The sequence below is a fragment of the Taudactylus pleione genome, unplaced genomic scaffold, assembly GCF_031769625.1.
Source record: "Taudactylus pleione unplaced genomic scaffold, aTauple2 ptg000041l, whole genome shotgun sequence".
NCBI classification, from domain to species: domain Eukaryota; kingdom Metazoa; phylum Chordata; class Amphibia; order Anura; family Myobatrachidae; genus Taudactylus; species Taudactylus pleione.
Window position 1 is genome coordinate 10,728,589 of NW_028284443.1, and position 12,360 is coordinate 10,740,948.

Genomic DNA, 12,360 nt, shown 5'->3' on the forward strand with positions numbered 1-12,360 from the left:
TTTCTATGTGGTGCTTCTGTGATTTTAATAAAACATTATCTTTTTCATGACTCCTGGTGAGTGCACTCATTTATTAATGTGGATTATTTATGTGACCAACTATTGGATTGCAATGCATAGGATGGAGTGAGTGTGAGAATTACAATCTGGAATATATGTGTGTGTATCATATATATATATATATATATATATATTCACAGTAGCAAACACAGATTTGGCACTCATTAAGTAAATAGAACTTAATAGTGCTCCGTTGCCTTCCTCCAGAGCAATGTAGTAATAGTAACATGCCAAAGGATGCAGGCGGCACTCTGAGTCTTCTTAATGATAAACTTTATTTCTGTATGTTTCAAGGGACACAGCCCTTTTCATCAGGAGAGCATGATGGATTGGGCTGTGTCCCCTGAAATGTAAAGAAATAAAGTTTATTATTAAGTAGACAGCCTGCATCCTTTGGGATTTATTGCTATCATTATTATTTTTATATATATATATATATATATATATATATATATATATATATATATATATATAGCAAGAGCAATAGAGGAGGCAGCACTCAGATACTTAAAACCAGCAAACCCTAAACCGGGGTGTTTATTAGCAGTCCAAGTTTTGGGGACCATATCCCCTTTCCCAGGACAAGTTGTCCTGAGGAAGGGGATCTGGTCCCTGAAACATAGACTGCTAGTAAACACCCAGGTATAGGGTTTGCTCGATTCAAGTCTCAGAATTCCACCTCTTCTATTGCCTGCTGTGTTTGGGGGTGCATACCCTCTTGGAGGGCACCGGAGCAGGAAACTACAGTCTGGATGCCAGATTGCCAGGGCGGACATTGGGATATATATATATATATATATATATATATAAACAATAGGTCAAATGAGGGCATTTACCATCATAGTACAGTAAAGTTTCAGCCCCACAAGGTCATTGTCAACACAAACCACAGGATTAGTGTTAGTACATCAGTACACCTGTGTACCTGTGTACCTGTTTACCTGGTGTATGTACACTAATCCTGTGGTTTGTCTTGACCCTTCGGGGCCAAAATGTCGATTGAAAATGGTGACTTAGTAAATGTTTATGGTGAGTGCCCTCATTTGACATATTAGGTCATAACTTTGGATATTATTGGAACCTTCTATGGTTACTGTAGTGGTGCACCCCTATCTGTTGTCATTGATTTGGATGTGAGTACATAGCTCCACGCTTGATAAGTTGTGTCAGCCGCCAAACCTGGTGCATTTTGTGTAAGCAGATTACATTTTAAAAAGCTTAAGGGAAAATTGAGGCATTTCCCTGATGTGTAGGGATCCCCTGGCTGACTATTCCAGATTCCCTCTGGCCCTGGGAGTTGGCTTGGCGGAATATATGCATCATAAGAGGTTAGGGGGGAAAATTCAAAGCTGCAGGCTAGTCCATTTTTAGCACTGCACATGCTTCATGGACAAATATAAGCAACTATGAGCAAGTATAGGTAATTCAGAGTCATGTCCATCTCAGCCACATTTCCAATTGCAGCTGACTAGGTGTTAATGGGCAGCAATAAGGCATTTTCATGTAGGCTACATCTTCTAAAGATGTGTAGTTGGAATTGCAGTCTATGCAAAGTTGAACATATGATGACATCAGACTTGTATCAGATGGATCTCTTGCACCAGATACAGAGCTGGTACAATGAACATTTTTAGTCAGGTCTGTAGCTAGGGGTGTGCGAGTGGTGCCAACACACAGAGAGCAGAGATCTGTGGGTGGCACCACCGCTCACTCACAGTCACTGCATCTAGCTATCAGGGTGCTGGAATGCCAGAATCTCTGCAGCGCAGCTGACCAGAGCATCCTTAGGATGCTTCAGACATGCACACCACTGCCCTTACAGCCCCTTTGAGCATACTGAGGCTGATCCAGGCATTGCTGTTATTCCCGGAGTTTGTGGCCGCAAACCTGCCGCTAATAGCCTATTCTAGAAAACAACTGCCGCATACTTGCAGAACCCCCCTGAACCTGTTTCCCTATTTTTAAACACTGTTTACTCTATTTTCTTTTTTTTTTTTGCACCCCAAATCTTCATTTTTTTGGGGGTGTCTCCTATTTTAATTAAAACTTTTTTTTGACAGTTTATTATTAAATGACATTCCCTAAACCCCAATTCTGCACTTTTTTTCACCATGTACAACATGGTGAAAAGTTATCCCCGTCTTTTTTCAAAGACTTTTCGAACCTGCGAAAAGTCTTTGAAATTGATTACGGGGATAATTGAAACAGACGAAAATGACGTGATTGGCAATAAATTATCGCCGATTTCGACTTTTCGCAGCCCATAAATCCATGAACACAATATGCCCACACTTGTTTGGATTTCTCCATAAATATCTGTCAAACAATTGTATATCAAAAATGTTGATAGCTTTTTGACACAGGCTGTAAGTTCTAGTAACATTGGCAAATGCACGTGCAGTAAATTCCTGTGTGGGCTTTCATTTCTATGACCCCTAAATGTTGCTTTACTCCCCTCTCTGGTAAGGGGGAGATTTATCAAAGCTTAGAGAGAGGTAAAGTACTAACCAATCAGCTTCTGTCATTTTACAGGCTGTGTATGAAAAATGACAGGAGCTGATTGGTTGGTACTGTACTTTATCTCTCTCCAAGCTCTAATAAATCTTTCCCCAAACCTGCTGTATTAGTGCAGCAAAAACTTAGAGGTGAAATTGCAGCTTAGCATATAACTTCTAAAGTTTACAAAGCTCTAGGCTACATTATGTACACTGAAAGCAGTGTCTGATCTCTCTGGATACAAACTTCAGTGTTTCTAAAATCTGATCAATAATATTGTGGTTTGAACAATGTCAATTTTCCTTATTAAATTCTGTGCTCATTGTTGCCTGGAGTTCATTAGAAAAAAATAGATAAACTGCAGTGCAACCAAAAAATGTTAACTGTTACAAGTGATATTAAGTCACATATATTGATTCATTACATACAAAAGAACAGATTAAAAAATTCAATGTCTACTATATAGATCAAAAATAAAAATAATAAAAAGCCATCTAGTGGCAAATGAATCCCCTGTTACAATTATATGTATCTCTCATATATCACTTCAAGAAGCCTATTGTAAGGTTGTCCAGATGTTAGAAATATGACATTGAAAGAGAGCCACAAAGTGCAAATAAATCATTTTCAATATTAAGTTTTTAAAACAACAACAACAGAAATTAAGCAGTATGGATAGAATGTACATACACTATATAAATCTTGGGGCTAGTATTGAATAAGGATTTGCAGCAACAAAAGAATGGTTTAGGCATTTGTCCAGCCCTCCGGTAACTCCAGACTTGGTGGGCGTGCTTATTTATCACACACTACAAGTAGTCCCTAGGTAAATGAAAGTGAAACTACCTCTCCAAAAGCAATCCTTGTAAAGGCCCCCATACATCAGCAATCTGAAAACCATAATTGAACAATTTGAAGATTAATTGCGCGATCTTAGGATTTCCCAATCGAGCAATCTGCGCCCATACACTACAGATTTCTTTCAGTGATTTGCAGATCGATTGCAGCAAACACAGATCTGGCAATCTTGAAAGGCCCATCATTTTGCTAGAAACGGTCTGCAAATCTGCTGATCATGTCCATACACTAGCAATTTACAGTCCCAATCGATCTGTGAAATCCAACATGTTGGACAATCTGATTAAACAATTCCAATCACTTTTTGGTTGCAATCTGCGATTTGTGAAGCCCATACATTGCAGATTTTTATACACAATCGATTGCAAATTGCACGATTGCTGCAATCCATCTTTGATGTATGGGGGCCTTTAAGCTCAAGTGCTGCACAGAAGGAACCACTAGTGTGAGTTACAGGAATCCACTAATATCCACTGACACGTTTCTCTGTCCACAATACTTCTATTAATGGAATTACTAGTGACACAATTCTTAAGTTCCTGGAATTAGGTAGCAACCAGAAAATCACAAAAACTTCTGTACTTACAGCACTCTCTCATTGATGACCCAAAGTATTTGTACAACTCCAGCTTTATACTTTCACCATCCACCATGAGCTGCAGTTCCTATTAATCCAGCACAGGCTTCCATTCTTAAATCCCTTGGCATTTTCAAAAAAACTAAGTGAGACAGTTATGAGAAGCAAGGCCAAAATTCTCTTATCCGCTGTAACCACCTTAGTCCCTTGCTCTCAGGGTCACCAGTTTCATATAGGAGATAAAAAGCAGTGGTACCTAACAGATGGCCCTGTGCTTGGTTGAACAGATCTATAAGTTCTCGCTCTGTAACTGACATCCTCAGAGGGCCCCACACTCAATATAAAGAAAACTATAGGCCCCCTGGTATGCCCAACCAGACCCATCCTTTCTAATGCCAGATCTATAAGAAACAAGACTGCTACAATTGCCGACCTTATTGAATCTTCAGATCTTGCCTGTATCACAGAGATTTGGCTAGATGAAAATGCAGCACCTTTCTTGGAAGCTGCAGTTCCAACAAATTATTATATCACTCGCAAGTTCACAACCCAAGACTGAACTGCAGGTGAGATGGAGTGACCATCTGCTTTAAAAATGCACTAACAATTAGTGTCCACCCAATGGAAATTAATAATTTGAGTGCATTGATGCTCAGAGCTCTACAGAATCAGAATTCAGAGTACTTCTCAATTAACCCCCTTGAGATGGAAAGATTTTTCTATAAGAATTTGCAGATATTGTTGCTAGACTAGTTCTGGAGCATCAAAGATGGCTGATCATAGGGGATTTCAATGCATGGATTGATAATGATCTCTCACACTTTGGTCAAGACCTCCTGTGGACAATGAATGCTCTGGGCCTCACATAAATCATTCCTTCTGTCTCGCATTAAAAGTGGTCACACTCTTGATCTTGTCTTCTAGATTGGATTAGAAGTCCCTGACCTAAAAATAAATCCAGTCATGTGGTTAGACCACTACTCAATTTCGGTTCTCAGTTGAATCCCCTCAAAACAGAAGTTTATGTAGATGAGTAAGGATCTTCCAAGGAGGGGTATGACTCCGTTCTTGCAGCAAACCTGAATCTCTCTGTAGTAATGGGGGCCTGTGAAGTTCTTTGTTCCCTAGTGCATTACTATAACAGGGATGTGGCAGCTGCAATGGACATTATTGCCATTGTGCATACACAACCCAGCATACCACCCCGTCAAGCCCCTTGGCAAATGTAAAGCACTTTGAATTCTATTAGAAGAAAAGTGCTATATAAATAACATTATTATTATTATTATTATTATATAAATTGGAGAGTGTGGTTAATAAATTCCTACTTTTCTGGGGAAGGAGGAAAATTTATATCAATTTTAATAAATATTTTAAAAAGTGGGAAAATCAATAAGGTGTAACAAAAATTTTGTATGTGAACAGTATAATCTGATCATATTTATATCATAGCATATTTAAACCCTTCAATCTTAAATGTTAATTCTAACAAAGTTAATTTTATTCAGGATAAGTCTGTGTGTTTATTACAAACAAGCAGATGTTAAGTCAATAAATATAACCCTCCTGGAATTCTCATCACACTAAAGATATGTGTGTGCTTTGGGGCACACAGGGAATAGCAATCTCCACCAGGAACTCTGATTTCAATGCAGTTCTATGCCTTTTCAGCTTTGTGTTATCTTGAATATGACAGATTGTCTAACCAACATATAGCAGAAAGAAATAATGAGAAGGCATGCAAAAATAATACATACCACTGCTCTATGGATTCCACCAAAATTCAAATTAGAATATAAAAGATCAAACAATAAAGACATATGTCAGATTGATTTAAAAGTAAAAATATAATCAAAAATATATGCCTAATTATGCATAAATAAATGTGTTTATTTAAGTTGCTGACAAACAGAAAGCAGTTGACAGGAATGCCTGTGAAAAATATTGTGGTTTTCAAACATTATTGCATGCTCCTACAGAGTTGTGCAATAATAGCAATTAAACCAAAATATAAAATTATTATACAATTATATGTTGTAGTTTCATGTCTGAATACCAGTTGCAACTTCTATTATAATTTGCAACAGTGATAAATTTCATGTTGAAACACTTCATTGAGAACAAGTGACTTTCTAGGTAAATTAGATATTTTTTCTTTATCTTTATACAGCTCATTGTGCTATCTGCTGAAGAATTAAATCTGTTTAAATCAGTCCTATCAATATTGTATGGTTAGCATTTACACAAGTTTATGTATGTTTTCATATTTTTATACTATTTAGAATGTATTAGTAAATTGCTTTAATATTTGTTTATTTTTCAGTCTTTTTGCAATTTCTTATTCACCTGTGGAGTTCTTACCTTTTCTTATACCCCTTTAACACTGCCAGCAATAACCCGGGTTTGTTGCACATGAGCGCACAACAACCCGGGTTACTGTGCAGTGTGAAAGGGCCAGATTGAAATAAGCCGGTTCGAGTGACCCCTCATTTCAACCCTGGTCACTAGAAGGGTTGAATGTGTGTTCAACCCTGCTTGTGATGCAGTGTGAATGGGTAACTCGGGTCGATGCAACCTGATCCCATTCTCTGCATAGGAAGGTCCTGTCCTTGGAGATGAAATCATCTCCAAGGGCCAACTCATCACGTGATCCAGATAATATCATCAACCTGGCATTAGTGCCGGGTCTTGCTGCCTCTCTGTAAGGGGTCTCAGCTGGGATGCACCTGGGATGGGTGCGCAAACATAATTCCGGGTGCGACCCGGCAGTCAGATGGAAAAGTAGTATTAGTCTCCTTTGTAGGGTTTGCAAAATGTCCTCCTTCTTTCAGAACTGCAACAGGTGACTAAATTACCATTATTATTGGGTATTGTTTATGCTAGCACTGTATATACTTTTTTGTTGTTGTTGCTTTTCTCCAGTAATATCCATTCTGTTTTACAGTGTTATTGTACATAATTTAACTATTAGTGTTTTTCTTTTGTGGTTTTCAAATTGTGTATGAGTATTTCTCATTCTTGTGTATTTCAATAACAGTAGCTGTAATAAATATTATTTCAAAATAACACAACCATATTAAAGAGCTACAAAAAATTGTTTAGTCATCTAGCTATGAGTTCCCTCCAGGATAATACTTACAGTGCAATAGATGCAGTATCACTTATTCATTCTTACTAATGGTAACCAATGGCCAATAAGACACAAGCAAGCTTATCAATGATTAGCTATATTAGTTTGCATAATAAAGTATATCACAAATCCATTGACCTTATTAGTTAACACTTTAATTTAATGTTATGTAAATACTGCAGTTAAGTATTTTGACAAACTGCTGTCCAGAGATGGATTCTCTAAATGAGCTTGAACTTTTTTTTTCCATTTTCCGTAAAAGTTATATTGGGCATAAAAGTTCAAATCAAGTAAAAGATGCAAAAAATATACTTTAAGGGGAATGTAAACTATATTTTATATATATATATATATATATAATCAACTCAAGAGCTACTGAACCAGGTTTTCATTGAAATGTTCCTTGAGATCTTCTGAATAACATAGGCTGCATACTCAAACACACACACAACACACACAGTTACAGCTATCCCCATGGTAACACGGAAAGCATGGCATTGTGACTTCTCTGGCTCCCCCAGAGAGCCAGAAGAATAGGGGGATCAGTAAAATTGTCAGTTAACCCCATCCTGACAGCTGCACACTTAGGGACACACTGAGACTCTCATTCAAATGATATGCCTCCTTAATAGGACTTGTCTTGTAATAATCAGACAATAGTGGTTTGTAGTCAAAAGGTTGACAGTAACAAAGTTAACATTCATAATGTCGACAGATATGTTGACATTACTAAATGTTGACAGGCAACTCGTCGACATTGTGAGAATGTCCACATTTGGGTTAGGCCACCACTGCACTATACAGAGGGTTAGTGTTAGGGGTAAGGATTCTGGTTAAGGATAGTGGAGACATACTTATCGAAATGCAGGAGGATTAGAGCTCTGACCCAGAAGTGATGGTCACATGACCACCTGGACTCGTGAGATGCTGCTGGAGCCACTGCAGCTGCCAGGAAAAGGTAAGTCACCTCTTAATCACAGGACAAAATTTCAACATTCTAACATGTTGATACTTAATCACAGTCTACACAAGGAATGTTTTATTCCTCTACATTTTATGCTTTTCATACAAACTACTGTAGTAAGAAAAAGTGGTGCCTTTTGCTGTTTTGGAAAGGTTTATTAATCTGTAAACAATTACTACAATGTTGTATTTTTGGGTGGTGTTTTGGAAAAAAAATACACACATTTCTTTTAATTCACTCTCTTGTAATTTAAAAAAAAATCTGTTATTGTTCTAGTTGGGTAGGTTTTTTTTGCCATGTGAGGCTTAATAACCATACTAATTGTAATTTTTGAAACAAAACGTGTTCTGTAAAAAAAAAAAACAGTATAATTTGTTTTGGTACTGCATAAAAAATACAAATATCAATGTTTGAATGTGACTAGCCTAAAGAGTGCCAAATTGGCTCAGCACAGGGATGAGAAAAGCCTCAATGGAGTTAAAAAAATATAATAAAAAAGTGGTAGAAGTTTGCTTTATGTGTGCTGGCTTTACTTTTGCACAGTGTACCTTCTGATATTATTGAAAACAATATCCCACAGTGCAGTATATTATTAACACAGGGATACCTACACATATTGTTGTATTCATGTGAATTTGCCATAAATCTATTTATATAAACCAAATGCAGTTTCCCAGAAGCATTAACCAGTAATCCTTAAAGTGTGGCTTTTCTGAGATGAAGTGTATTATGTCTTTACAGGTGGTGTTTGCATTGCCCAATCTCTGAAAATCCCTCGAGAACCCAAACCAGGAGAATTTGATAAAATCATTAAACGCCTGCTGGAAACCCCTCATGCTCGTGCAGTAATCATTTTTGCAAATGAAGATGACATAAGGTGATAGTTTCCTCCTATTGTTTGTGACATGTCTGATCTTTGACAGGAGAATTGCATAAACCTCTTTATTTCTTATCAGTTTTACATTACCACGTCAAATATATTCTTGTGAGACTGACGGAGAAGCAAATTTCAATTGCATTTAGACAAATGCTATTTGGTTGTTCCTTTGAGACGATCTGGCTGTCTACCTGAAACTGTGTAGTATCCTTTGGATTAAGCCATGAGATTGAGTAAATGAAATGAGATAAATTAAATGAGAATGATAGACAATGTATGATGCATTTGGGTTAGACAAAATAAATTAACATGAACTGCAAATACTGTTAAGAGCTAGTGTTGTTTTCTGAAGCAAGGGTCAAGTTGACAGGATGATTGACTAATTGTTTCCTCCCTGGATGTTTAGCATATCTGGTTAATGTGCCTTCTGTGAAATCAATAGCATTTATTTTCTTTTTTTGTGTGCGTGTTACAGGCGAATTCTAGAAGCAGCCAAAAGAAGCAATCAGACTGGTCACTTTCTCTGGATTGGATCAGACAGCTGGGGCTCTAAAATTTCACCAGTATACCAACAAGAGGAGATAGCAGAAGGGGCTGTTACAATACTACCAAAGAGAGCATCAATAGATGGTAAAATAACTCTTCTAGTATATGGTGAAATACAACTGTATCCAATGTAATAATTACAACGAAAATAGCACATTTAATTTGACACCATCATTCACAGCATATATTAAATAAAAATTAAATAAATAACTTGTATCATTCTCAAATAAGTTGGACAATGGAAACAAATATCGCTTTGCTTTTAGTTTATTCATTTTTTAAATAATAGCCCTTGCTTTTATTATTAGGATGTGTTAGTAAGAGGCAAAGAATTTGTAAAGCCCAACAACACTAAAACCTACATCCATGTATGTTAAAGTATGCCTTAATCACAGGAGACCTGAATATTATATTTGAGATCCTACTGTACATTTATCAAATCAGGGAACATACAACAATAATAAAAGTACATTCATTTAAGCTGGTAACGAGACTCCTGCTATCCTTCTGCCTTACCCATTGTAATGCCAGTAAAGATCCCCATTAAATCCTAATATACTGTACTCATTATGTGCATTAATGATCATTTTTGTTTTTATGGAATAGGATTTGATAGATATTTTAGAAGCCGGTCGTTAGCCAATAACCGAAGAAATGTATGGTTTGCAGAGTTTTGGGAAGAAAACTTTGGCTGCAAACTCGGATCACATGGGAAAAAAAATAGCTATTTAAAGAGATGTACAGGTAAGTAGATGTGTAAAGCCTTACATTATTTTAGTAACATTTTTAAAAGTCTTCCAAAATTTAAAAATGCTAAATTTGGATAATACAACTTTCAGAGGCAACTGCTGTTGACAATTACTGTAGATACAATTTTTTTTTCTTATACATTGTTATAGTCTAGTATACAAAAAATTGGCTGTCATTTTAATTGCCAGAGCTTGTTGGTGCCCCATGCAAGCTCCTTTGCTTGAAAGCTATTTGTCTAGTTCATGTTGAGTCAATTATATTGAAGATTTTATGTGGATTTGTTGCTAATCTATAGATTACAGCCAGGCTCTTTAGGCATACAATACCAGAGAGACTGTTGATGCAATACTGATTGATGCCAACTGGACTTATACACATCCTGCAGACAAGACTTTCAAATTATTAGCATTTAATGGCAAAATATTTTTAATAGACACCTCATTTCCATAATTTTCCCCCTTTTTTAAACATTTGCATGCTCTTCAACACACATTATATTCTACATAGGGTTCATTTTATAATGTACATCATGGACTCACTTTTGGAAAGTGGATGACATCATGGCAAAAGGAAATGTTGGTTTTACATAGGATTGTTGCTGTTAACAAAACATTTTTATGCATATACTGAAATATAAAAGTGTCATTGTTTCACACACAATATCAGAAATGTTTGTGATGTCTGGTTCTGAAATAGTATGTTGCTCGAATCAATCAGTGAATGGCTTTCAGCATGAACTGCAATACATGCTTAATATAATTGTTACCAAACATACTATATTGTATGTGTAATATGTTGGCATCTTTGCAACAGAGAAAACGACTGTATGAAAGAAGGAAAAAGAAGTTGATTTTACTTCTACTTCTTAATTATATAAAAAGTGATGTGTTTTAATGTGGTTAAAAAGTTGAGTATTAAGAGCTTATATAACTGTAATTATATATATATATATATATATATATATATATATATATATATATAGTGTGTGTGTGTATGTGTGTGTATGTATAAATATATATATCTTTATCTGAGAATCAGTGTAGGGACTGGCTAGATGGGAATGACCGTGAAGCGGTGGCCAGCTTAACAAATTATTGCAATATTTTGGAACCAACATTCCCCATGTTCAAAGGAGTTGCAGTTTGAAAAGCATGTGAGTGCTGAGTTTGTATTATATTTTTTATGTAGATGGTGTGGTCACATACCAAGGGCACCCCAGATGGTCGAGTGCCGTGGTTTGAGCCTGTCGTTTATATATATATATATATATATATATCTGTCCATATTTGGCCAGCACTCTCACCCCTTGAAAAACAACATCTGCTGGGGTACAAATCCACAGTATAACCCCCAAGAAATGGGGATAACACAAATATAATAGAGTGCACTCACCAGGACTTCTTTAGAAAAAGGTTATGAATGCCGGAAGTGACATAGTCACTAAGCAGCGCCCCCTCCGGGGATCCTGTTGGTCAAGTAAATGCTGCAAAATGTGTGATCTAGTGACGATGTCACTTCTGGAGGCTCACGTAACGGGTTTATTTTGGTAAGTGGTTACGTTATATATGGGGTGTTTAATGTCACTGTGATGTTGCTGTGTTTTGTCCAAGTGTATTGATCTTGACAAAGGTCCAGAGGCAGACCAAAACGTCGATGGATAAAGCCTTGCATTCATAACCTTGTTCCTGGTGAGCAGATTCCTAATATATATATATATATATATATATATATATATATATATATATATAATTATATGCCCAATATCCAATGCTTAATTAAGCACAGCAAAGCTTATTTTTTAACACTGGGCTAAAGTTTCTATTACTATATGTTTTACCTGTCTCTTCACCCTAGATTGTAATTATGTGTGTGTATGTATGTGTGTGTGTGTGGGGGGGGGGCAATACCTGGACTCCTGCTACCTAGGAGGTAGTCATCTCTGTGGATATATACAGTTTGATGTTCCAAATATTTATTTGATTGTAAACAACCTGCATATGCTGGAGATTGGTGCAGCTCATTAGCTAAATCAATAGGCGTTGTATGCATGAGTTTAATTTACATTGTGATTGCAAGTTGCTAGAGGAAGGGACGAATGGCAC

At 36.6% G+C, this 12,360-nt stretch overlaps 1 protein-coding gene across 1 annotated transcript in view; it reads left to right on the forward strand.

Annotated features, from left to right (window-relative positions):
- GRM8 (glutamate metabotropic receptor 8) overlaps positions 1-12,360 on the forward strand; it is a 1,218,298-nt gene that overhangs the window by 717,647 nt on the left and 488,291 nt on the right. Inside the window, exons 4-6 of the mRNA XM_088457648.1 lie at positions 8,827-8,962; positions 9,438-9,592; positions 10,115-10,252. Of these exons, the coding sequence (XP_088313774.1) occupies positions 8,827-8,962; positions 9,438-9,592; positions 10,115-10,252 (429 nt within the window). The remainder of the gene's footprint in view (positions 1-8,826; positions 8,963-9,437; positions 9,593-10,114; positions 10,253-12,360) is intronic.